Here is a 26,898-nt window from a genome sequence, read left to right on the forward strand (position 1 = left end):
CATGATGCAATTTTTTTGATATGCGGAAGTACGGACTAGATTTTTTTGATATGCGAACTAGATGGCCTGGATGGGCCCTTCCCACTCTAGGATTCCAGGAGTCTCGTTCAGCAGGGGAAGGGGCTGCCTAAGGAGGTGGGGAGCTCCCCCTCACTGGCCGTCTTCAAGCAGCGGCTGGACAGATCCTTCTCCTGGATGCTGGAGGCTGATCCTGCACTGAGCAGGGGGTGGGACTAGATGGCCTGCATGGCCCCTTCCCCCTCTAGGATTCTAGGAGTCTAGTTCTGCAGTGGAAGGGGCTGCCTAAGGAGGTGGGGAGCTCCCCCTCACTGGCCCTCTTCAAGCAGCGGCTGGACAGATCCTTCTCCTGGATGCTGGAGGCTGATCCTGCACTGAGCAGGGGGTGGGACTAGATGGCCTGCATGGCCCCTTCCCCCTCTAGGATTCTAGGAGTCTAGTTCAGCCATGGAAGGGGCTGCCTAAGGAGGTGGGGAGCTCCCCCTCACTGGCCGTCTTCAAGCAGCGGCTGGACAGAGACTCATCCTGGGTGCTTGAGGCTGATCCTGCATTGAGCAGGGGGCAGGACTAGATGGTCTCTATGTGCACCTTCCCACTCTATGATTCTAACCTGCCAGGGACGTTGATAGCGTTATCACAATTGATAAGCAGTATTTTATTATTTATGAAATCGGAACTGAGCAACCAGTTTTGCAGTTGTGAAGACTTGTATGTGGAGGGGGGAGGAAATCCATGACCCACATGGCCCCGCCCCCTATAAGCTGTCCTGTCACTCAGTCACAATTGACTCCATTGTCCAGTTGCTCCAGCACATTTAGGGCCTCTTGTGGTGCAGGGTGGTAAGGCAGCCGTCATGCAGTCTGAAGCGCTGCTCATGAGGCTGGGAGTTCAATCCCAGCAGCCGGCTCAAGGTTGACTCAGCCTTCCATCCTTCCGAGGTCGGTAAAATGAGTACCCAGCTTGCTGGGGGGTAAACGGTAATGACTGGGGAAGGCACTGGCAAACCACCCCGTATTGAGTCTGCCATGAAAACGCTGGAGGGCGTCACCCCAAGGGTCAGACATGACTCGGTGCTTGCACAGGGGATACCACCAGATATTGAAGAGGCTACGAATATTGCAAAAGAGGCTTTATTGGTATTTGAGGAAGCGGAAGTTCGGCCCAGGAGCCATTGTTGAAAGTCAGACAGGGTGTTTGCTTTGAGGTCCGTTACCACACATGCAAAGAGCGAGCGAGCCATAGACAGCTACAAATACAGACGATCCCCACAATAAATTAATGCAGAATATTCCCCTCCGTGTGCTACAAATTAAGGCAGGCCTTGGCTCGGTTCCAAATATCAGAAATAAAAATTTATATATATATTTAAAAGACAATAAATAATTTTACAATATATTAAGAATTCAGGATGAATCCCTTCCCCCTGAGAACACTCCCAAGAATGACGAAGCAGGTACAAATCTGCCTGCACGTTCCGCCTACATTTCCCGAAAATATTGGGCCGACGGTAACAATGGGACTAAAGCGGGGCGAATCCGTTCTAGGGGACAGCGGAGGTTCTCGCAAACCACCCCCCTCTCTCTGAAAGGGCCTGGGCGGCCTCCTGCCCTTCCCCACAGGTCGACCTACACTCTGGACCGGCCATGAGGAGTCCCCTGCAGTCAGTGAGGCTTCAGAGGCACTGGGGTACCCCACCACAACATGCCCCCTCTTTGGCAAGACAAAACAGGAGGGCCAAAACCGCCTACCACAAACCCTAAATTCTCTGTTTATTCATCATTTCTGCTACAAGAAGCACATTCTCATTTTGCTCACGTGTAATTTCCTGTCCCCCCTGCCTAGTTCTTTTTCTGTCCTGCCTGTCTTTTGCTCTCTCTTCTGAAGAAGGAGAATTGGGTTTTACAGCCAGTGTTTCACAGCTCAAAGGAATCCCACAACAGTTTACACTCTCTTTCCCTTCCTCTCCCCACAAGAGACATCCTGTGAGGTCGGTGGGGCTGAGAGAGCTCTGAGAGAAGTGGTTGTATCGAGCTGGTTGTATTTGAAGGCGGAGGAGTGGGGAATCAAACCCAGTTCTCCAGCTTAGAGGCTGTCACTCTTAACTACGATGTCAAGCTGGCTCCCTCTAGTGGTCGATCCGATATTACACCAATTGATGTCCAACATAATTCCTTGCAGATTTCAACTGCAGTTTTTAGTGACAACAGTACATGTGTAATATTGAAGCGGCCACTAGAGGGAACACCCGCCCACCTTGCTGACTGGTGACCTCACTTTACCTTGGCTGCTTGTTCCTTGCAGGTGGAGATTTCAGCCACAGGGTGGCAACTAACACAGGGACACCCTCCCCCGTTAAGGAGCACTTGGGTATTTGGCCTGAGAAAACATGGGTTTGTACACCCCTTGAACGTGATCCCGGGAGCCGCTCTAAACCGGCCCAAACATTTACAAACGTTCCATCGATCGGAACATGCACATACTTTCCAATAAGCAGCTGGAGATGTCCTGCTGCTACAACTGATCTCAGACAACCAGGATCAATACCTCTGGAGGGGCCACTGCCCCTGCCTCCAGAAATCCGGTCCTCCTCAGGTTCAACCCCCAGATCTCCAGGAATCTCCAGCCCAGAGCTGGCAACCCAACCAATAGAGAGAGTTCCAAACGCAGCCTTCAGTCTGGAGGGTGTCCTTCCCAGGCCAGTTTCTTTCCTCCTCCCTTTCTGGGGGGGGAGCCTGTCCGATGCCAGGGGCTTCTTCCGTCCCTTCTGAACGGGCTCGTTTGAAGGCAGATGCTTTTATGCACGGCAGGTTTGGCCCAAATGCATTTTTAAAAACATATTTTGCAAGGAGGGAGGTGAGTAGCGGGGTTCGGTGCTCGGCCCGGTACTTTTTAACATATTTATTAATGATCTAGATGAGGGGGTGGAGGGACTACTCATCACGTCTGCAGATGACACCAAATTGGGAGGACTGGCAAATACTCCGGAAGATAGAGACAGAGTTCAACGAGATCTGAACACAATGGAAAAATGGGCAAATGAGAACAAGATGCAATTTAACAAAGATAAATGTAAAGTTCTGCATCTGGGTCAGAAAAATGAAAAGCATGCCTACTGGATGGGGGATACGCTTCTAGGTAACACTGTGTGTGAACGAGACCTTGGGGTACTTGTGGATTGTAAACTAAACATGAGCAGGCAGTGTGATGCAGCGGTAAAAAAGGCAAATGCCATTTTGGGCTGTATCAACAGGGGCATCACATCAAAATCACAAGATGTCATAGTCCCATTGTATATGGCACTGGTCAGACCACACCTGGAGTACTGTGTGCAGTTCTGGAGGCCTCACTTCAAGAAGGACGTAGATAAAATTGAAAGGGTACAGAGGAGAGCGATGAAGATGATCTGGGGCCAAGGGACCAAGCCCTATGAAGATAGGTTGAGGGACTTGGGAATGTTCAGCCTGGAGAAAAGGAGGTTGAGAGGGGACATGATAGCCCTCTTTAAGTATTTGAAAGGTTGTCACTTGGAGGAGGGCAGGATGCTGTTTCTGCTGGCTGCAGAGGAGAGGACACGCAGTAATGGGTTTAAACTACAAGCACAACGATATAGGCTAGATATCAGGAAAAAAATTTCACAGTCAGAGTAGTTCAGCAGTGGAATAGGCTGCCTAAGGAGGTGGTGAGCTCCCCCTCACTGGCAGTCTTCAAGCAAAGGTTGGATACACACTTTTCTTGGATGCTTTAGGATGCTCTGGGCTGATCCTGCGTTGAGCAGGGGGTGGGACTAGATGGCCTGTATGGCCCCTTCCAACTCTATAATTCTATGATTCTATGAACCTCATCCCTGATATTTTGTGGTACTCCTGTGGTGGCCATTGGGTGATTAGCCCCGCCTCTTGCGGTAGCCATTTTGGATTGGCTCCACCTCCTGCAGCAGCCATCTTGAGGCCTTGCCTGGTCCAGTATTCCAAAGGTGTCCACAGACCCCTGCTCTGGGGGCCATTGTTCCCCACCCAACCAATACAGTCTCAACAGGAAACGGGACGGGATCTTGGTTCAGCAACCCTTTAGCAACCCACCTTGCCAGGTGTCTGCATCCCCTGAGGAAAACAGTCTTGGCCTTTAAGGTGTTCCTGGCCTCAAAATTTGTCCTACGAATTGCCAAGGAGCGTCGAGGCCCCAAGGGGAGAAAGACGTCAAGGCTGCCCCATCCTGGGGACTCCCACGTTCCCCCAGCCGCTTGGGGATGCACCCTGCAGAAGCTGCTGCCCCGTGGGCATGGGCATGAATATCACAGTGGCCAACCTCCCGGTGGGGCCTGCTCCACTGCTCCTCCCTCCAAAGGCAGAGATCAGTCCCCCAGGAGGAAACGGAGGGTGGATCAATTTGGGGAGGGTCCCTTGACCCTCCCCAAATTGCAGACTCAAAACCTCCAAGTATTTCCAACTGTCAGCCCCAAAGGCACACCGGCTTCTGTGCCGTGACAAGACAAGGGAATGGCTGACTGCGCAGGGAGACTCGCCCCACAGCCAGTTCCCGACCAAGAAACGTCTTTTGCAGAGCCCTTCCTGCCCACAGGCATGCATGGGCCACCCAAGGGTGCTGGGGCCAGGCTGGGGGGCTGCTGCAGATTTGGAGATGGTGCCTGCTGGGCAGGACAGGGATGCAGCGCTGCGGAGCCCCCCCCCCTCCAAAGTGGCCCTCGTCGCCAGGGGAACAGGTCTCTGTAGCCTGGGGATGGGCTGTCATTCCAGGGCATCCCCAGGTCCCCCCTGGAGGCTGGCAGCCCTAAGAAAGATGTGGGCTTGTCCCCTACGAAGGGAAGGGAACAAATTCTGGGCCTACTAATGAGCTGGCAAGAGAAACTGATAGAACCCACTTCTCAAGCCTCGGGCCAAACAGTTGCAAGTTCACGAAACCATCCTGGAACCTCCGAAGCCTTTTCATCGGCAGCAAAATCTGGATTCGCCTCCATGCTGCTAGCAGCTGCCCCGCTTTCTGGACCTCTCCAGCTCCAGGGAAAAGTTGTCGCCCACCTCCCTGCTTAGGTGCTCCCGTTCCTGCACCCCCTGAAACGCCCCTTCAGTCATCGGAGACCGAGAGACGGCTGAAGATGGGCAGGCGACGGCCCAGGGGGGCCAGGCCAGGGGACGCCGAGCCACTGCTGTCCCCGGAGCTCCCTAAGTCTTCCTGGTCGGAGAGGGAATCGGCCGAGAGGCTCTTCTGGAGCGGCAGCAGCCCAGGGAAGGGGAGCAGCCCTGGGGGAGTCTTGCAGAGTGAGCACCCAAGGGCGTGGCAAGGGACGGGAGCAGCACCGTCAGGGAGGCAGAGGGGGCAAGAGGCAGGGGGAGGAGTAGAAGGAGGCGGGGCCAAAGGGCCGAGGCTGTGGCGGTGCCCCTGTGGGGCCTGTGGCAAGGGCCGGCGTTCCTCAGCGTTGTGGATGAAGTGGCAGCGGGCCCCGTAAGGGCAGATGCCGGAGGAGTGGAAGGTGCGGCAGGGCTCCGTCTTGTACTTGGGGTGCCGGCTGAGCCCCCGCAGCTCCCCGGCACCGTGGGCAAACTGGCACTTGGCCCCATACTTGCAGGAGCCGCTCTCCTCAAAGGTGCGGCACAGTTCGGTCTTGTAGCGCGCCGGGACCACTTTGGCCGCCCCACGGCCCCCCTCGATGAGGCTCACCGACCGGCCCGCCCGGAACGGGATGCGTTGCAGGCTGGTGCAGGGCAGCTTGGCGTCCTGGGCCCATAACCCATGGAGGGGCCATGCCGGGTCACTCCCAACATCCGCCACCAGGGCGGCAATGGAGGAATCCTCAGGATGCTCCATGTCGTCAGTGAGGGATGCGGAGAGGGCGATGGGGCAGGCTGAGAAGCTCCGCTGCATTCCTGGAGGGGCCCCGGGGTCCATGCAGGCGTCCGTTTGCAGATTCGGTCTCAAAACAGTCTGCAGGGGGAGGAAGGGGCATGGTGGTCAGGGCTTGCCTGCGAGGAGAAGACAACACAAAGCAGGCAAAGGACAGGCCATTCTAGGGTTGCCAAACACAAGGTGGGGGCTGGAGGTCTCCCAGAATTACAACTGATCTCCAAACCACCTCAGTCACAGGTCCAGGTAGGTTCCTGTGTTGGTTTTCCTGGGTCTCGTGGGCTTGAATCTGGTTCCACTGCCTTGGAGCAACACACAGGGCCGGATTTACATGAAAAGAGGCGCTAGGCTATTCCACTTATGTGGCCCTTTCACCTCCCATTTTTAAGTCTGTAAATTACATGAGAGATAATAAAATACATCATTATTGTGACATATGCTCTAAGCATATTCTTTATTAGTGTGATAAAAGGGATAAGAAAATTAATAAAACCATTACAGACATTTACTGTGATATATATCAATATGTTAAATGAAACTTGTTGTGATTGGTACTAACCTTTATAAAAAATGTGGAATGTAGGCCCCTCTTGCTCTTGAGGCCCAAGGCTGAAGCCTAGTTAGCCTACAGGAAAATCCGGCCCTGCCAACACAACGACCCCCATGAACAGGAACAGTGAGACAGTTGGGATGGCTAGGACTCTCTCTCTCCCTCCTCCGTTTCTTGACCCTATTGTTCCCCTTCTTATTCTTTTCAGCCGCTTAGTGCTGCACAGGTCAACTCTGCCAACACTTGGCTGCCTGCCCAAAACAACCTCTGGGAACGCAACTGTCCTCTGGGTGACAAGATCAGTTCCCCCGGAGAAAAGGCCTGTCCTGGAAGGTGGCACCCCTCCCCAAACCTTGCCCTCTGTGGGCTCTGCCCCCCAAGTTCCCAGGAATCATTGTCAGCCCAGAGAAGGCCGGCTGCAGCTCCTCTGCTTGCTCTCCCTTCCAGGGCTGCTGCACACACAGCCGGGCGATTCTCTCTTGCTAAGTGATCCGCGGGGGAAGCCCTTGGCGGACAGCTGGCCCTCCCGCCGGCCTCACTGCTTGCGCCCCGTGGTCCAGCGTGACCCCTCTGGGCCGTCTGAGCCCAGGCAAAGAGCCTCAGCTCTCTCCGGGGCTTTAGCTCCCGGGGAGACTCGACCGCTCGACCCTCCTGCAAATCCCCAGACCAGAGACAGCTTGCCGGAGAGCTTGCCCTTAACCCCGGGGGCAGCCCCCCATCTGGCCACCGACCAGCCCCCCTCGGGTCTCGAGCTGGAGAGCCAGGCAGGAGAGGAGCGCGAAGCCCTGCCCAGGCGGAGAGGGTGGGGACAGCCGCCTTTGGGCCTGCTTCACACAGGCAGGAGCGCCGGCTGGGGAGGACGAGGGAGAGCAGGTGATGGGCTTGCCAACCTCCAGGTGGAGGGAGGAGATCTCCGGGGATCACAGCTGATCTCCAGGTGACATGTTTTGCTTTGTTGGAGTCCAGGGAGACCCTGAAGATCAGTAAAGTTTGATTCTGGGTAGAAGCTCCAGTGGGCATCTGCCCTTGGGCCGAAATGCGCCCTCACGGGAGAGCGACTGACCAGTACCACAGAGGGAAATGGTGCCTGAAGCAGGACAATTTTAAGGTTCAATGAACAAACCTGCTTGCTGTCCTGTTTTTAATTATATTTTAAGACAATCGGGTTCCCCCTCCCCCTCTGGCTCTGGGCATGGTCAGTGACCCGCAGACTGTTCCCTAAAAACCACTGGGCGATCTCCCCATCATCAATATCGACAACTGGCCCAGTATCTAGACCAGGGGTAGTCAAACTGCGGCCCTCCAGATGTCCATGGACCACAATTCCCATGAGCCCCTGCCAGCATTCGCTGGCAGGGGCTGATGGGAATTGTAGTCCATGGACATCTGGAGGGCCGCAGTTTGACTACCACTGATCTAGACCAACTCCAGTGGTTCGCTGCGTGGGGAAGAGTTTTTTTTAACTAATTCAATTGTTGCCACCATCTGTAGGGTTATAGTTGTAATTCTGGGGATTGTTTTAGGTTTTTATTGATATTGTTATGTTTTTTTATGGAATTGGACATTGTATACTACATGATGGCAAACCGTTGTGAGCCAGCTTGCTGGGAGCGGGGGTATATAAATCTAATTAATAAATTATGAATAATAATAGATGTTGCTTGTTAGGGGCTTTCGGGGGAGTCTCGCACTCTCTAACCTACCTCACAGGGTCGTTGTAAGGATAAAAAGGAAGGAGAGGAGGAGGATGTCAGCTGAGTCCCTAGTGTGAAGAAATCAAATCAAATCAAGAGGCACCTTTAAGACTGATAAAGTTTTATTCAAGATATTAGCTTCCACCTTGAATAAAACTTTGTTGGTGCCCCTGGGCTCAGACTTTGTCCTCCTGCTTCAGACCTGCGCGGCTACCCACTTGAATCTGTCGCTAACTCAGTATTGCCTGCCCTGACTGGCAGCAGCTCTTCAGGATCTCAGGCAGAGGAAGCCCCTTTCCCTCCTGGAGATGCTGCTGGGAACTCCAGCTGGGACTATCGGCCATCATGGCACATCCCTTGAGCCATGCCCCCTTCCCAGCACCCTGTTTAATTCTGGTTATGCCTGGGTCTTACATTGCAATTTTGAGCTTTAAAAGGCAGCCAATTGACAAATATGCAAATGACACCCAGCGACAACCCGCTGGGGACCGCCAGCCTCCTTTGCCACGGCCACATTCCCCACCCCGGCCACCAGTGGGGCACGGGGCTGCCAGATCCCGGTGAAATATCCTGTGCCGTTGTGGGCACAGTCTTTCCTCTTTCCTCCCTTTGCTCTAGGGCAGGGGTGGGCAAACTGTGGCCCTCCAGATGTCCATGGACATGCCCACCCCTGCTCTCGGGGTTAGCCGGCAGGTGCTGGCCCTATAGAGGGTGAGACAGACACCCCCCCTGGCTCCCTTACGGGGAGGGGAGTCACCAAAGGGCTCTCTCCCTCCAGTGGCCCTCTGGGGTTAGCAAGGCAGCCAGTGGTACCCGGTGTGAGCATAATGCCAGCATCTTTCGGGCTATTTTGGGGCAGTAGGGGGAAACCCCAGATGCAAATCAGCCCTGGCAGAATCAAGTCCCCCCTTCGTTTCTAAAAATGGGGCCTTCACAATGGTCCTGCAAGGGAGGTGAGGCAGAGAGAGCAAGGGAGGTTAGGCTGGGAGGGGCTTCCAGAAACCAGGTATCCTAGATCCTAAGCACCCCACCCACACTCCACCACAATGATTACACCAGAGATGGTCCCAGAGGGAACATTGGTTATGGATCAATAGACCAGCAGACAGCAGGAAGGAGGGGGGGCAGCACCTCCCTCCCCCCATCCCCACCGGTTTAGATGGGAATTTCCACCCTGGGCACTGCATGCCAACACAAGCACAGGCCTACTCCCACATACACACACACACACAGCCGACCACAAGCACTTCCTCTGCTCACTGCTGATATCTCCTGCCTGTTGCAGAAATCTCTGCCCCACTGTTTTCACCTGGGCTCAAGGTCTGGAGACTGGCCACAGGTCTTTGTTTTATGCGCTGTGCCATTGAACTGAATGTCGTCCGGCATCAGCACCAAATCTGGGGGGGGCAAAATGCCACAATTCATTCCCTGGGTGGGTGTCCTGCTCGTCTGAATAGGCCATAAGTGGGAAAGGCAGAGGGGGGAGGGGACTGGGGGGGGTTCCTGTGGGCCCAACTCTTTTGGGGTGACAGATGGCAAAGGGGGACATCTCCTCCATGAGCAGACCCCTCCTCTCTTTTTATATTTGGCTTCAGCAGGGCCAAATGACAACAGGGTACAGAGCTGCACAAATGTCTCCTGAGCTTGTGCAGAATGTCTTTTTGCTTCCAGCAGCCAGCCCCAAACCCCCGGGTCCCTCGGACCTCCAGCTGGGCCTCCAGGTGGGCACACCACGAGCAACTGACCCAACTGGTACTGGGGGCCCAATAAGGAAGCAAAATGGAGATTTCCCGGGTCTTCATATGGCTCATCCAGAAGGATGAGGCTTAAACAAAGCTCCAGAGGGGACCTCAAAAGCAGCCACACATCCTAGAAGAATTATTTCTAACTGCAAAAGTCTATGCAGCTTAAAGAAACGTCTTTTAATCAGGCATGACCTGGGGGGACATCACATTATCCCAAATGATGGAAGTTGCTATTTCCTAGGGATGCCAGCCTCCAGGTGGGACCTGGAGATCTTCTGGAGTTACAGCCCATCTCCCGACTACAGAGATCTGTTCCGCTGGGGGGAAAGGATGCTCTGCAGGGTGGTCTTTGTGGCCTCAGACCCCATCGAGGTCTTGTCCTCCGGAGGCGCCAGCCCCAAATCTCTCACCTGTAGCTGGCAACACTGCCCCTCATGCCCCTCTGGGAATCAGGGGGGGCACCTGGCATCTATAGCACTTCCTCTCTTTGGCCATTAAGATTGGGCAGAAGAAGAAGGCGAGGGCTCAAAGAAGGGGAGCCAAAGCGGATGGACAAGAAGCCGGAAGCAAAAGGGTTCCTTCTACACATACCTAAGACCAGGGGTAGTCAAACTGCGGCCCACCAGATGTCCATGGACTACAATTCCCATGGGAATTCCCATGGGAATTGTAGTCCATGGACATCTGGAGGGCCGCAGTTTGACTACCCCTACCCCCTTTTGATCCACTTTTGCCATTTCACACACACAGTTAAATCCAGTTGTGAAGCGTGTAAACAGTGGATTGGAAAAGCATTATGTAGTGCGCATGGAAAGCGCCAAAAGCTTCTTCCAGAGGCAACCAAAGTGCAGCCTAGCTTTGGAAAGCGTTTCCACACAGCAGGGTTTGGCTCTCTCTCCTCTTAAGAGGGGGTACCTTGGTCTGGATCCCCCCCCCACCCCCCAACACTGCAGGAGTCATTCCCCTCCCTGGCTTGCGTCCAGCGGCAGCCCGAAGACCACCCAAGTTCAACTCTGGGCATGCTCATGTGCCAGCGCTCCATGTGTCAGATGAAGGGGGCATGCCCACGGAAGCTCGTGCCTTGAAATAAACTTGGGTGCTCTTCAAGGTGCCCCCAGACTCAAACTCCGACCGACAAGGGGGCCCACCGGAATCTCTCCCTTGTATTGCAGGCTCAGGCCGGCCCAAGCCCAGAGAAAGCCCCCTGAAATAATCACCAGACCCCTGACCCTCCTGGCGGCTTAGCTTTTGGGGGAGAGGGGCTGGCAGAGGAAGGGGGTGCTGGTGGGGGGGGAGGCGCTTGCTCCTCTGGAGTTGTCTCGATCAACAGCCCCACCGGGAAAAAGGAGGGCGCCCAAGCACCGGGACCCTCCAGCCGGGCCACCCCCTCTGCCTGCCCCCCCTCTAGCCTGGCTCCTGCGCGGACCCACTGAAGGCGCGACCCCCCACCCTGGGGCTGGAAAAACTCTCTAGCAACTTCCTTTCCGAGCCTTTCTCCCGCCAAGCAGCATCTCTCCGCCGTGCTCCAGAAGGGGAGCCCGCCCGACGGCTGCTGCGAGGGCGAGGGGGTCCCGGAGGGGGCCACGGCCGTCTCTGCGGGGTCTACCTGCCTCGCCCGGCGCCTCGTCCAGCTCCCGCGAGGGCATCTTCTCCGGGGCTCCGGAGGGGTGGGGGTGGGCTTCAGGCAGGTCCAAGTCTGAGACTCCCGGGCGGGGGGCGGGGGGGCTCCGCCTTCTGGTCCAGAGGGGCGTGGCCAGGTGGGGAGGCGGAGCCCAGGCGGCCAAGGGGAGGGCGAAAGGCGACCGCAGAGCCGACTGGCGACCGAGAGGGAAAGCAGCGGCTGTTTCATTTTTAAAATTTACTTTCAAGATTTATCAGCCGCTTTTCTCCAGGCGCGTGCAATGCAAAGGAGCCAGGGCCTTAGGCGCCGCACGAGCAGAAGGGCGTTTTGTGCCCTTCCGTAGGAGCCTTCGGGTCCGATCTCGCCTTGGCAGAAGCTTCGTCGGTCTTCGGTGTCTGAGCACCGACCTCTTCGGGCTTAGGAGCCCCTCTGGAAACGGGGAAGGAGCCGGAGGGCGCAGAAGGTTCTCGTGGCACACCCAAGGGGGCAGAAATGGCAGAAATGGGAGTGCACGTGCAAAAAGGTACCCAGTCCCAATAATTGAGCCAGGCAGGTCTGTCAAACCCGTTCGGTGCAGCGCCGCCCTCTGACCTTGCCTCCGTAAGAAAGGATTAGGTAGGCAGGCCATGTGAATGGCACGTTGCTCTTCCCTAGGCAAACTGGGTCTAAAGAAGAACAAGAGTTGGTTCTTATACTGCGCTTTTCACTACCCGAAGGAGTCCCATAGTCAGTGGATTACTATCGCCTGCCCTTCCTCTCCCCGCAACAGGCACCGTGTGAGGTTGGTGTGGCTGAGAGAGCTCTGAAAGAACTGCTCTGCGAGAACAGCTCTAATGGGACTGTGACTAGCCCAAGGCCACCCAGTTGGCTGCATGTGGAGGAATAGGGAATCGAACCGGATTGACCAGATGAGAAGCTGCCGGTCTTAACCTCTACACCAGGGGTAGTCAAACTGCGGCCCTCCAGATGTCCATGGACTACAATTCCCAGGAGCCCTTGCCAGCATTCGCTGGCAGGGGCTCCTGGGAATTGTAGTCCATGGACATCTGGAGGGCCGCAGTTTGACTACCCCTGCTCTACACCTTGAAGGCAGCCAGGATTGTTGAGAAATCCAAGTTGTCAGCCCACTCGGTAGGGGATACAGGGGTCGGGTTGCCAGATCCGGGCCGGATAATTCCTGGAGATTTGGGGATGGAGCCTGGGGACGGCAGGGACCTCAGTGGGTCACAGTGCTCTAATGCCCCCCCCCCCAAAAAAAGTATCAATTTTCTTTAGGGAATTGGTCTCTGTAGTCTGGAGAGGAGCTATAATTCCCGGGGGTCCCCAGGTCCCACCTGGAGGATGGCATCCCTACCTCCAGCCCTCACTCCATCCGGTTCTGCCTGGCTCTTCACCTTTCTCCCCTCTCAGGGACCTGAAACAGCTGACGTTCTTCTATTCTCCATTTGGTTATCACAACCGCCCTGTGAGGCAGGAAAGGCCCAAGGCCACCCAACAAGCTTCCATGGCACAAAGTAGGACTCGAACCCGGGTCTCCCGGATCCTATTCCAGCGCTCCTAACCACTTGACCACCCTGGTTCTGGAGAGGATTGTCCTTCTGAGCACGACAACGTAAGAGAAGCCATGCTGGATCAGACCATGGACCACGCCTAGAAAAGGGCAGGGGCTGTTTTGCAGCCGATGGGCTTGCCGTTTTGGGAAGACACCAAATCCAGGCCAGGTTCCGCAGCAGGAGCAGGCCCGGAACGGTGCCCCCGTGGCATGCCTCCTCCGTTGAGCCTCCCTTGACATGAACACGGACGACGGGTGGAGAAATGCAGGCAGGGCCTTGCACCGTCTCCCAGACGGAGGGGGGGGGGAGGGAGGCCGGAGCCCGTCCACCTCAAGACAGCTCAGGGCCCAGCAGCTGCTCCCCCCGCCGACCCCCCTTCCCAAAGTCCCTACAATAAGCCCTCTAACAGACTCCGGCTCCTCGGTTGCCCGGGGAAGGGAGGGCTGTGGCCCAGGGGTCATGGGGAGGGGGGGTTGTAGCTTCTCCTTTGTAGGCTGGGAGGACATATGGGGCTGGCCTCCTCCCCCCCTAATCTCTACGAAAGGGGAGGGGGCTTTTCACACCGGAGTAATCCACCCCTTGCCCCCCCCTGCCCTTCCCCAACCCAGATGGCAGATTCCATCAGCCTATGCAGGCCTCCCCCCCCAAGAAACCCCCAATTGCTCACAGCCCACTCCCCCCCCCCGGCCGTTACCCCCCCCAAAGGAGGCTAAAGTGGGTGCCCAGGTCCCCTTCCTAACGCCTCACTCGCAAGCCCAGCAACAGATACTGAGGCCGATTAAGAGCTCTGCACCCTCAATCGTAGCCACACACACACAACACTCAGAAGCGTCCACTTTTTAAATTTAAAGAAACGTGTCAGGGGCAGGCGGAGTTCTGCCGAGTCCCACAGGATTCCCCTGCAGGCAGAGCGGATTCTCCTGCGCAAAGAGGATTCCTGCGACAGCTGAGAGTTGGCCGTCTTCCCCTACGAGACGGGGAAAGGCCCGTTCCAAAACGTTTCGGCTCCAAGCCGCTCCGTTGAGGTGGACGGAAGAGCCAAAGGGGTGAAGAAACTTCCCTTGGCCTGGCTGTGCTCCGGCAGCAGACGTGGCCCCTGGAAGACCAGCAGAGTCCCGTTCAATGGAGACGATTTCGGGTGCAGACACCCTTCGGCCTTCTACCCAGAATTAAACTGGGCTGGTCTTCCCGGTGGATTCCAACCTGTGTTCAGGTTAGGTAGGCTGGTCGGTAGCCTTGCTGGCCCCGTCCTGCCATCCTCGCTGAGACTAAATCAAGTTCGATCAGCAAGGTGGGCCAGCCAATGAACTGTGCCGCAGGGTTTGGACTACAGACCCCTGACAAACAGACACAGATTGCAGACCCAATAGGCCAGGGGTAGTCAAACTGCGGCCCTCCAGATGTCCATGGACCACAATTCCCAGAAGCCCCTGCCAGCATTCGCTGGCAGGGGCTTCTGGGAATTGTAGTCCATGGACATCTGGAGGGCCGCAGTTTGACTACCTCTGCAATAGGCTCAGTGGTGGAGACGCTGCCTACTCCTGTTGACCGATGCAACTTCCAGCCCCTTTGTCACAGCACAGTCCTGTTTCCGCTGTCCGACAACCCGCAGGGGGCTTTGCATGTGATAAACTGCTGGCGGCACAGACCTCAGGCTGATCACATGTCACACACTCAGTCTCTTTGTCAGCCTCGCCTACCTCCCAGGGTTGTTGTAAGGATGAAAAGGGAGAATGCAGCACCACCAGACTTTCTTCCAGGCCAGATTCGCCAGGGATTCTGGGTCTGGGAGGGGCATCATCTGGGTATAGAACTGGGGTCTCTGTGGGTGGGCAGGTAGTTGTGAATTTTCTGCACTGTGCAGGGGGTTGGACTAGATGACCCTGGAGGGCCCTTCCAACTCTATGATTCCATGATTTACGCTGGGATGGTTGGGACGAGAGTGGGGTGAGACTGAGATGGGGAACAACACAGGGAGAAGGGGGGAGGGGAGGGAAACGGCCCCGCCCGCCCTCTGCTGCAGGCCGGGCTCTGTCGGGGCTGGAATTGGGCCAAGCCAGAGCGAGAGGGAAGTTTCTCCGAGCTGAGCTGAGGAGGGGGCGGCTTGGGCTGGCTGGGACCCAGGTGTCTCCCTTGGCCCGCAGGATGGCAGTTGAGCTGTGGCTTCCCCAAGAGCCACCGGCAGGCCGTTGGGTTCCCCGAAAGCCCACTTTCCCGGCCGGCCACACGGAGCTGGCCGACCCACCTGCTGTGGGCTCCATTCATCTGAGAACCAGCAACGGATCTCTCTGGAAGAGGAGGGGCTCGGCACACAGCCTCCCCCCCCCCAGGAACTGCCTCCTGCCTCCCTTCACCTGAGAAAAGTATCAGGACCAAACATGTGAGCTCTGGCAGACTGGCCCTTCCCATTGGGGACCACCCGGCCTCCTCCAGGAATTTCCTAGCCAAGAGCTGGCAACCTATTCTGGATTTGTTTTGGGAGATCACACTCTCTGCTCGCCCCCCTGTTATTTGAAAACAGCCACACCAAAGGAACACACACACCACAAGCAGATCATTAGCACAGAAGGAAGTTGGGGGCAGCTCAGAACTTTTCTCCCTGATGGGCTAGCTTTCTGCTTTCAGGGAGCATTTAATAAAATGGAGCAGTTGGGTTGTCGGCTGGCCAGAAAAACCAAACCTAGTTAACTCCTGGGCCTCTGCTGTGAAAGGCCAGTGTGCTAGGTCACCCACTGTGGTATAGTGATTAAAGATATCAGACTAGCCCCTGGGAGTTACAGGTTCAAATCCCTGCTTGAGCGATGGAGGCATGCTGGGTGACCTTGGGCTGGTCACATTCTCTCACCTTAACCTGCCTCACAGGGTTGTTGTGAGGATAAATTGGAGAAGAGGAGAATGAGGGAAGCCACTTTGGGTCCCCGCTAGGTGAGAAACGCACGGTCCAAATGAATACATAAATAAATCAATAGATTAAATTTTAAAAAATCAGCAGAGGTATTTTTCATAGCACTGAGCAAAATATTCTCCCCTGCTAATGTAACTTCTCTTCAAGAGGAAACGACAATACCCAATTCAAAAGCTGGCAACCCAGGAAAACGTTTTTAAAGAGCAGCTGGACATGGTACAGTCCTCCCTCCCATGGAAGAGTCAGCGGCCTAATTCTCCTATGGAAACTCCTAGGTGAAAATCTCCCTCCTGTGTGGTGCTGCCACCCTGAGGTCAGAGGAGGTAAGCACAACTGCCAATGATCAATGCAGTGACAACAGCCCTGTAAAGTATGTTACGCTGGAAGCTTCCCTGGCAGAGGTGAGAATTTGAACCCAGGTCACCCAGATGTTAATCCAATGCTGTAGCTCAGGGGTAGTCAAACTGCGGCCCTCCAGATGTCCATGGACTACAATTCCCAGGAGCCCCCTGCCAGCATTCGCGAATGCTGGCAGGGGGCTCCTGGGAATTGTAGTCCATGGACATCTGGAGGGCCGCAGTTTGACTACCCCTACGACTGTTTTTACACAGAGAAGATGACCTTGGGTTACTTTTTGAAAGATGGGAGCTTAAAGCCAGGAACATTCACAAGAAGGTGGTCTATCATCATCTCTTAGGGATTATTGCAAAACAAAACCTCCATTTACAGGGGCAGTATACCTCCGGGTATTGGATACAGAGGGAGAACAGCAGCGCCCCCTGGTCCTCGCCTTCTGGGCCTTGTGATTGGCGACTGTTAGAAGCAGATTATTAAATGACCCTTTGGCCTGAGAAGGAAAAGGCCGTTCTCATGTTCTGATGTCAGGACAACAACCGGGGACAACGGCAGCACCGCTGGCTGGCTGGCTGTGGGAGTCAATGTGTTAGTTAGACGACATCTGGGGAGAACAGCACGCAAACCACTCCCTGGGCCACAGATCTCTTCTTCACCCCGAGACCCTCTTAGCTCAGACTACCTCGCAGGGATGCAGAGAGCATAAAATGTGGGCGGGGAGCCACACGCTCTGCTCAGACCTCCTTGGAAAGGGGTTGGGATAGAAATTATGCGAATTACCACAGCCCCACTCAAACTGCAGAAGGAAGCCCAGACAGAAAAAGATTTTAAAGACCAATCCTGAGGTTCTGGGACAGTCACTTACTCTCAGCCTAACCCACCTTAGAGATGACAGCAAAACAGAACCTCCATGGACAGAGGCAGCATAAAACAGCCACCTTGGTGTAGTGGTTAAGAGTGGTGAATTGTAATCTGGAGACTCGGGCTCAATTCCTCACTCCTCCTCCTTCACATGCAGCCAGCTGGGTGACTCTGGGCCAATCACAGTTCTCTCAGAGCTCACTCAGCCCCACCTACCTCACAGGGTGTCTGTCTGTTGTGGGAAGAGGAAAGGAAGGCGATTGTTTAAGCCCATTGGAGACTCCTCTGGGTAGTGAAAAGCAAGGTACAAAAAAGAGCTCTTCTTGAGAGCTAGCTTGGTGTCCTCTGATCTGGAGAACTCGGTTTGATTCCCCACTCCTCCTTCACATGCAGCCAGCTGAGTGACCGTGGACCTGTTGCAGTTCTCTCACAGCTCTCTCAGCCCCACCTACCTCAAAGGGTAAGTCGCTTTGAGACTCCTTCTGGTAGTTAAAAGCAGGGTATGAAATCCAACTCTTCTTCTTCTACCTCGCAGGGTTGTTGTAAGGATAAATGGAGGGGAGGAGAAGGGAGGAGAAGAAGGTCAGCTGCTTTGGGCAGAAGTGAACTAAAGGAACAAATGCTGGTTTAAAAAACAGAATACATCTTTAACCTTCTAGTGGCCATTTGTCTGCTCCCCTCCGCTATTTTCTATTAGGGGGATGTCCACACAGCTCTGAGCTCCACGATTTTCCGCCCAGCTGGCTTTTGCAGAGCAGGAGGGGGATGCGGGGGGGGGGTGGCTGCGGGGCTTGTTTTGAGGCCTGTGAAAGAGCAGATGGCCCCGGGAATTAATCACAGGGGCTCCCTGCTGGGTCAGGATCTGTGCAAAAGGGGTCTCCATGGTGAGGGGATAAGCCCAGAAGGTTCCCTTTTTAACCCAGCCAGGGAAGAGATCCCTGAACGAGGATGGGGTCCTCACAAGCAGCCTCACGGTGGCCAAGGGTGGTTGCATTTCTCCACAGGCAATTGTGTATATTTTCATAAGTTCATTTCTAATTTGGGAGCCAGTTTGGTGTCATGGTTAAGAGGGGTGGCCTCTGATCCGGAGAACCAGGTTCGATTCCCCTCTTCTTTGCCACATACAGTCAGCTGGCTGATCTTGGGCCAGTCCCAGTTCTCCCAGAGTTCTCTCAGCCTCAGGGGAGGGCAGTATAGAAATCAATAAATCAATAAATCAATGTGCAGAGGAAGGGGAAAGTGTTTGTAAGTTGCTTGGGAATTCTTCGGGTAGTGAAAAGCAGGGTATAAAAACCAGCTCTTCTTCTAATCTGGAGAACTGGTTTCAATTCTTCACTTCTCCTCCACATGCAGTCAGCTGGGTGACTTTGGGCCAGTCCCAGTTCTCTCAGAGCTCTCTCAGGCCCACCTACCTGGGAAGAGGAAGGGAAGGAGATTGTTAGCTGATCTGAGACTCCTTCAGGTAGCAGAAAGCAGGCTACAAAAATAATACCAGCTCTTCTTCTTCTTCTTCTTCTTCTTCTTCTTCTTCTTCTTCTTCTTCTTCTTCTTCTTCTTCTTCTTCTTCTTCTTCTTCTTCTTCTTCTTCTTCTTCTTCTTCTTCTTCTTTTTCTTTTTCTTCTTCTTTTTCTTCCTCTTCCTCTTCCTCTTCCTCTTCCTCTTCCTCTTCCTCTTCCTCTTCCTCTTCCTCTGATGAGAACCCAAAACGGCTTACATAATTCTCCTCTTCTCCATTTTTCTCCTGCCAACACCCCTGCGAGGGAGGTTATGCTGACAGGGCATAACGGGCTCAAACTCAACCCAGCCACCTCCCTCCCTATTAGCCCTCACAACACCCCTGTGAGGGAGGTTAGGCGGAGAGTTTGTAACTGGCCCAATGTGGAAGGTGAACTCCATGGTATTTTACTCTGCTGAGGTCCCCCCCCCGGCCCTGCCCCCCCCCATTCTCCAGGAAATTCCTAACCCAGAGTTGGCATCCCTGCGTGGTAACATTGCCCTGTTCTGCACAGGGCCTTGTGGCGTTTGGCCCTTGGGTGTTGACCTTTTGTTCCAGAGCTGGGGTCTGCAGTTTTTAAACAATGCTGTTGTCAAACTGCGCCGGTCAGAACGGCTCGTCCCACGCTCTGCCGGAGTTCACGGCCACGTGACGTGGAGCTGGGCTAACCGAGAAGACAAATGAGGGCCCCGTTGCCACAGAGACTTCTTGGAAACGAGAATCGGAAAAGGTCAGCGGCCTTCACCGGAGGAGGCTCTCCGGAGCAGAGGAGAGGAGGCCTGCCTGACCTTGAAAGCTCTGCAGCAGGCAGAAATTCAGAGGGCGAGGCCAGGGCTGGAAAAGGCTTTCTCCGGTGCACTTCTGCCTATTGTGCAGGGAAGACTAAACATGTCCCCTGAGGAGGAGCCGGCTTTGAGGAAATGCTGTTAAAACAGAGACTTTGAAGCTGTTCGACAGGGACTCAGGCTGGTCCAAAGCAGCAGGACAAAAGTTCAGTCCGGTGGCACCTCCAAGACCAGCCAAATCGAAGTGAAATGGAATTCTGCCCCGGTTGAGGAAATCCCAAGAATTGTGCTTGAACAGGAAAGCTCAAGGCTCAAATCAAACTCTGCTGGTCTTAAAGGTGCCACTAAAGATTATTGGAATCTTGATCATTGATTATTTAAGCCATGGCTTCTTCGGATAATAACAATTTTAAAAGATTATTTAGCATGTGAGCAGCCTGTTGCTTTTGCTCCTAGGCAGCGGGGGCAGATTCAGAGGCCTGACGTTGGGAAGAAACCAGGAACGGAAAAGCCAAAAGGTGACTGAGTGCCTGCTCCATGCTGCGCTTGGGATGGCAGGCCTGAATCCAACAGGTAGAGAGAGTTTCCTCAAACCCTGCAGACGGAGAAAGGGGGGCGCTTGACTGGTTCTCAAGGGGCCTTCTGTGTGCCTCCCCTCCTCCCCTGCGAGTCGCCCCACGGCCTGACACCAAAAGCAGCGGGTTGGTTGGGAGAGGAGAGGTCACTTGGCAACCAGGTGTCCAGAGCTGAGCAACGGGGAGCCTGTCTCCAGGGAGACAAGGGCAGGGACATCCTGGGCTTGGCATCCCCAAGGCTGAGCTTCACCTCGGTCCTAACACCCCACCAGGCAGGGATTCTCTCCCCACAACTGGCCAGGGGAGAAGAGGCCCTGCACCTTTAACCCTCCTTTGGCTCTAGACCAGGGGTAGTCAAACTGCGGCCCTCCAGATGTCCATGGACTACAATTCCCAGGAGCCCCCTGCCAGCGAACGCTGGCAGGGCCTCCTGGGAATTGTAGTCCATGGACATCTGGAGGGCCGCAGTTTGACTACCCCTGCTCTAGACGCAGGGGGGTCAGAAGCAGCAGGACAAAGTCTGAGTCTGGGGCAACAACAGAGGAAAAGAGCTTCATCCCGGGCAGAAGCTCCCATGTGCACACACACACACACACGTTACAGAACAAGGTTTTGAGTCCAGGGGCGCCATGAAGGCCAGCAAAATTTCATTCTGCATACGACAGGGTTCAGTCCCCACTTCGAAAGGGCCGGGCAGGAGGAGATGGGAAAGACTGCAGGCTGAGACCCTGGAGAGCGGCTGCCAGTGTGAGTAGGAAATACGGACCTTGATGGACAAGTGGTCTGGTTCAGTATATGTGTTGGGGAGGGGCTAAGGTTCAGGGGCAGAGCCTCTGCTTGGCCTGCAGGAGGTCCCAGGTTCAATCCCCGGCATCTCCAGCTCAAAGGACCAGGCAGGAGGGGATAGGAAAGTCTTTGGCCTGAGACCCTGGCTCAGTGGCAGAGCCTCTTCTTGGCCTGCAGAAGGTCCCAGGTTCAATCCCCGGCATCTCCAGCTCAAAGGACCAGGCAGGAGGGGATAGGAAAGTCTTTGGCCTGAGACCCTGGCTCAGTGGCAGAGCCTCTGCTTGGCCTGCAGAAGGTCCCAGGTTCAAACCCGGGCATCTCCAGTTATAAGGACCAGGCAGGAGGGGTTGGGAAAGGCCTTGGCCGGAGACCCTGGCTCAGTGGCAGAGCCTCTGCTTGGCAGGCAGAAGGTCCCAGGTTCAATCCCCAGAATCTCCAGTTATAAGGACCAGGCAGGAGGGGATGGGAAAGGCCTTGGCCGGAGACCCTGGCTCAGTGGCAGAGCCTCTGCTTGGCCTGCAGAAGGTCCCAGGTTCAATCCCCGGCATCTCCAGCTCAAAGGACCCGGCAGGAGGGGAAGGGAAAGACCTCAGACCCTGGAGAGCCGCTGAGTGACTCAACAATCTGAGCCTTCATCGGCTGGGAGTCTGATTCAGCATAAGACAGCTGTCGTGTGAGCCTCATGGAAAGCCTGCCTGCCTCACAGGGGCGTTGTGAGGATTACGACAGAGCAACACGCAGGAAGCAGTGATGTGCATGAGCTTGGCCCTTGACGGCACGCTTTTTCTCCTCCAATGAGTCAAGCCCTGACAACCTTTGGAAGGAAAGGGGACCTCCGGAGAGCGTGGGGCACGCAGGCTAGACCAGAGGAAGGCCCCTGCGCCTGCAGAACTGGCCGCTTGCCCCTTCAGGGACATCTCCTGCTGCCACGGCGGCTGCGTCAGCACACCAGCTGCTTGCCTCGCAGAGCCGGGCTCCTCTCTGCTCTTGACCCCGTCCGCATTCCTCCGGCAGCCGGCAGCCTGCAGCACTGACGCAAGGCCCACTTGGCTGCCTCTCCCCTGCCTCCCCTGCGCCGGAGCTGGCAACCGGCCGGGGCCCAGCCCAGCCCAAGCGCCTTCCCTCAGCTCACCCCGAGCCTGGGCCAGGATCCGGAGGCAGGACCGGGCAGGCCTCCAGGGACCGAGCTGGCCAGGCTGAGTCCGCCCCGATAAACACACGAGCCGAACCACGCAAGATTGGAACACAGGGCCCTTGGAGGCGACAACAGACACCCCCCCCCCTCCCCAGAGATGCAGATCGGTTGCCCAGGAGAAAATGGATGCTTTGTGCCCCACGGAGGCCCTGCCCCTGCCCAGGCCAGAGAGGCCCGGTGTGGTGTAGGGTTCAGTGTCTTGGATCTCAGAGCAAGGGGCAGGCTTTTTGGTGTCCCAGGGGAGGGGGGCTGGGGCCAGACCAACGGCTCAAGGCATCAGAGGGAGGGGCCTTTGGAGGTGGGGCCATGGGGGATTTAGGGGGGATGCACAGAGTTCAGAGTGGCTGTCATCTCCCTGGAAACCCGTCCCCTGTAAGTGCGCAGGAGCGTATTTTGAGGCAATTCAGCGCTCAGTTATGACTCCACATAAAACCCACCGTTGTGCCCCTAGGACTTGATATGCTTTGCTTTCTTAGCACACTGCTTGAAAAGTCCACCTTAAAAACATAGACATTCAGAACAAATTATTATTAAACCAGTTTATGGGAAATGACTGCATTCCTGTGCATAGTTAATTTCTGCTTTCGAGGTTCAGAGAATCAGTCTGGAGGGACCTCCAAGGTCATCTATTCCAACTCCTTGCAAAATGCAGGACACCCACAACTACTTGTCTGACCACAGTGACCCCAATTCCATGCCCAAGTGACCCCCCCACCAAAAATCTCCAGCCTGGCCTGGATTCACCTCCCATCCCACAGTGGCCAACAGCAATTCCCTGGGAATGCAAGGAAGGGCCACAAGAGACAAACCCTGGCACACCCCGTCCTGCCCACCACACACTCCCCATCTGCCGAAGTTCATAAAATCAGCATTTATGTCAGATGACTCTCTAGCCTCTGCTTAAGAACTTCCAAAGGAGGAGAACCCACCACCTCCCGAGGAAGCCTGTTCCACTGAGGGACTGCTCTCACTGTCAGGAACTTCTTCCGGATGTTAAGCCAAAAATTCTTTTGAATTAATTTCAACTCATTGGTTCTGGTCCGACCCTCTGGGGCAACAGAAAACAACTCTGTTCCATCTTCTACATGATAGTCCCTCAAGTATTTGTAGATGGTGATCATATCACCTCTCAGTCACCTTCTCTCCAGGCTGAATGGGTCAAGCTCCCTCAACCTTTCCTCATAGGACTTGGTCTCCAAACCCCTCCCCATTTTCATAGCCTCCTCTGGACAATCTTCAGTTTCTCTCCATCCTTCTTCAGTTGCGGTGCCCAAAACTGAACACAGGACTCCAAATGAGGTCTAATCAGAGCAAAGTGCTAACATCACCTTGTGTGATCTGGACACTATACTTCTTTTAATACAGCCCAAAATCCTGTTTGCCTTTTTAGCTACCAAGTCCCACTGCTGACTCATGTTCCGTGTCTGCTCTACTAAGACCCCCAGATCCTTTCCACACGTGCTTCTGCCAAGACAAGGCTCCCCCATCCTATAGTGATCCAGGCAGGAGGCAAGGCCTCGACCCTTTGGGGAATATGGGCCGGTTGTCTAGCCCCCAACAACAACAACAACAACAACAACCACAGGGTACAAACTCCCCCACGTGCAGGAATGGCAGCTCTGTATCAGGAAAGCCCTGGAGATTTGGAGGCTAGGTACAGGGAGGGTCCTCAGAGGGACACAATGCCTGAGGCCCTCTCCCCTCCAAGTGGCCGTTTACTCCCGAGGAACCGGTATTTGCACTGTGGAGGTCAGTTGTAACTCCAGGAAGTCTCCAAGCCCCACCTGGAGGCTGGCAACCAGGAGACCCTTGCTGTGCCTACTACGCCAGTGGTCTCCTTCTGTCCCATGTGCAAGCCACATCTTCCTGAAGTATCTGGACCTCCCTTTTTAGGAACAGGTCACTGCTGCTGAGCGACCAAAATAATGCATTGGAGGGGGACCATAGCTCAGCGAAAGAGCCCCTGTTGGGCATGCAGAAGGTCCCAGGTTCAATCCCCGGCAGCATCTCCAGTTAGAAAGGAACAGTTAGGAAGTGATGGGGAAGACCTCTGTCTCTGGAGAGCGCCTGCCAGCCTGAGCAGGCAATACTGCCTTCAGTCTGAGGCAGTGATTGGGAACCCCCCTCCGGGCCCTGGCAGGGAAGCTGCCCGCTGGTTGCCTGGACGTGGGTGCTCTGGGCGGGCACCAGGCGCGTTGGAGGGGATCCCTGGCACGGGCAAGGGCTGAAACCCAACCCGATCCTGGTTCCTCCCACGTCACTCCGTGTTGCTCAGGCTTCACCAGCCGATTGCCTTGTAAGGGCAGCGCTTTGTGGAGGAGGCTGGGCCAGGAAGGAAGAGATGGGCGGGAGCAGCCCGGGAGTCCCGGGGAAAGGCCCACTGCTTTCCTGCCCCTTCCTCGAACTCATGGCACTTAGTGAGAACCAAGTGTGAGGCCAGCCTTTGAGCCCCACGTTTTTAAATGCCGGGCATAATCTTCCATGAGCACGCACATCCAGGCGGAAGGAGGGCTCTACTCAGAATTCGCCTTTGTTGCTTTGAACGGAGCCGCTGGGCTCAGGCTTGCTCCAGGCCTCTGTTCTGTGACTTGTTTGCAGGAACCCAAGTGCTTCTACCCGGTGCTAGATCCGTGGGTCCAGAGGCCGGGGCATGGGGAGATCATTCCAGCTCTTTATTGGGACCGCAGCAGGATGGCCCAAAGAGGCAAAAACTGAACCAAAACTGAACTCAAAAAGCCCAACTTTTAGAACATGGTATAGGTCAGTCAGTGTCGCTTTCACCTGGCTGGGTCAGGCTGTTGGACCGCCCTGGTAAATTGCAGTGTAGGATTAGGATCCTGCCTCTGACCTCACGCAGGCCAACAGACCCAGAATCAGCACCCAGCAGAATTAAATTTTGTTCTATAACTTGGTGTGCCTGCCCAGGAAAGGTGCTCCTGGGATCAAACTTTGTCCCGTACCCCTGTGTTTATGCACCCAAAAGCTCCTCTCCAGAATTAAGCTGTGCCAGACTTTGAGGTGCCCCAGGACTCAGACTTGGTTCTGCGGCTCCAGCCAAACACGGTCACCACCTGAACCTTTCTTCATGGAAGAAGGTTATTTAGTCACTTCATTGCACCCCCTCCTTTCTTTTCAGTGGGGACCCAGAGCAGTTTAAGTCATTCTCCTCTGGCTCGTTCTCACAACAACCCTGTAAGGCAGGCTAGGCTGAGAGAAGGGGGACTGGCCCAAGGTCACCCAGCTGGGTCTCTCGATTCATGCTCCGGGGCTCAAAGAGCAAGGCCATGCTGGCTCAGGGTTCCAGCTCTGGATCTGGGAGTCCGAAACACACAACACGGAGCTGAGCAAGGAGAACAAAACAGGACAAAACAGGACAATTGCAGGTAACTGCACTCCTTTACCTGTTGCATAGCACACCTTCACAAAAGTTTCTTTGTAACAAACCATGTTTAAATGGAGACACGATGATCCCACTCATTTAATCCATGGAGGGCAGACTCTGGGAAAGAGAGGGGCCTCCGTGGGGTACGATGCCATAAAGCACATCTTCCAGTTTGGTGTAGTGGTTAGGAGTGCAGACTTCTAATCTGGCGAGCTGGGTTTGAATCTGCATTCCCCGACATGCAGCCTGCTGGGTGACCCTGGGCTCGCCACGGCACTGATAGAGCTGTTCTGACTGAGCAGGAATATCGGGGCTCTCTCAGCCTCACCCACCCCACAGGGTGTCTGTTGTGGGGAGAGGAATGGGAAGGCGATTGGAACCATTTGGAGACTCCTTCGGGTAGAGAAAAGCAGCATATAAGAATCAACTCTTCTCCTTCAGTAATCTCAGGGCTCTCTCAGCCTCACCCACCCCACAGGGTGTCTGTTGTGGGGAAAGGAATGAGAAGGCGACTGGAAGCCACTTTGAGACTCCTTCGGGGAGAGAAAAGCGGCATATAAGAACCAACTCTTTTTCTTCTTCTTCCTCCTCCTCCTCCCCAGCAGCCGTCCTCTCCAGGGGAGCTGATCTGGACTGGCAAGGCAGCAAGAATGACAAGGGAGAGAAAATTGCTCAAGCTCACAGGCCAACTTTGATGGGCTTCAGCTGATGTTATTGCCCCAAGGAGGACGTGGGCCATGTGGGCAAGAGGGCAAAGTGTCCAGCAGTTTTTTGGAAACACAGTTGAATAAGCGGGACTGTTGATAAGGGGGTGGGGTGAGGGGAACTATTTTTCAGAAGCTCATTTTTGCCAAGTCTACAGAAAGCCGCAAGTGCAGGATATATTTATACCTGACATCATGTGCTTATACGGATATAAAGGAAGGTTGGATGCGAGGTCTGAAAGAAATCCTCACGCGTCTAAAAGTTGTTTGTCACATTATAAAAAAGGTTTTCGCTAGCAAGTTCTCGAGCCTGCCACCGAGATCCCTTTTATTGCAGGAAATTCTAATTCTGCAGTAACCATCTCTGTCAACTGGAGATCAGCCGAAATTCTGGGGGATCTCCAGGCACTGACAGAAGGTTGGCAACCTACTCCAGCAGAGAGAGAGAGAGACACACACACACACATAACCTCGTTCATACAATGCAAGGTGCCCATGCTGCAACATTCCCACACAAAACTCACAAAGATGCCTGGGCACCACAGCAGAAAGGGGAGAGGCCCTATTGTTTTAAAGGTCAGACTCAGGGTCAAAACCACCCCCCACCCCAGCAATGTGGCTGGTGAAAGCAATTAGGCCTTACTCTGAGGAGCTCTGTATGCCTGAGGGAGGGGGTTTAATTACGGGGGGGGGGGAGAGAAGAGACTCTGATTGTCCACATTTTAAATCAGGGGTAGTCAAACTGCGGCCCTCCAGATGTCCATGGACTACAATTCCCAGGAGCCCCCTGCCAGCGAACGCTGGCAGGGGGCTCCT

General features: G+C 54.9%; 1 protein-coding gene across 1 annotated transcript; it reads right to left on the bottom strand.

Moving 5' to 3' along the window:
- Nucleotides 1-3,348: 3,348 nt before the first annotated feature.
- LOC143828212 (mRNA decay activator protein ZFP36L2-B-like) lies at nucleotides 3,349-6,257 on the bottom strand. Its single transcript, XM_077318483.1, has one exon. It carries the CDS (start codon nucleotides 5,920-5,922, stop codon nucleotides 5,101-5,103), a length of 822 nt encoding a protein of 273 aa, XP_077174598.1. The 5' UTR covers nucleotides 5,923-6,257; the 3' UTR covers nucleotides 3,349-5,100.
- Between the last annotated feature and the right edge of the window lie 20,641 nt (nucleotides 6,258-26,898).

The sequence above is a fragment of the Paroedura picta genome, unplaced genomic scaffold (genome assembly GCF_049243985.1).
Source record: "Paroedura picta isolate Pp20150507F unplaced genomic scaffold, Ppicta_v3.0 Ppicta_v3_sca21, whole genome shotgun sequence".
NCBI classification, from domain to species: Eukaryota; Metazoa; Chordata; class Lepidosauria; order Squamata; family Gekkonidae; genus Paroedura; species Paroedura picta.

Coding starts and splice junctions, on each gene's coding strand:
- LOC143828212 (XM_077318483.1), bottom strand. CDS start 5,922: ATGGACCCCGGGGCCCCTCCAGGAATGCAGCGGAGCTTCTCAGCCTGC.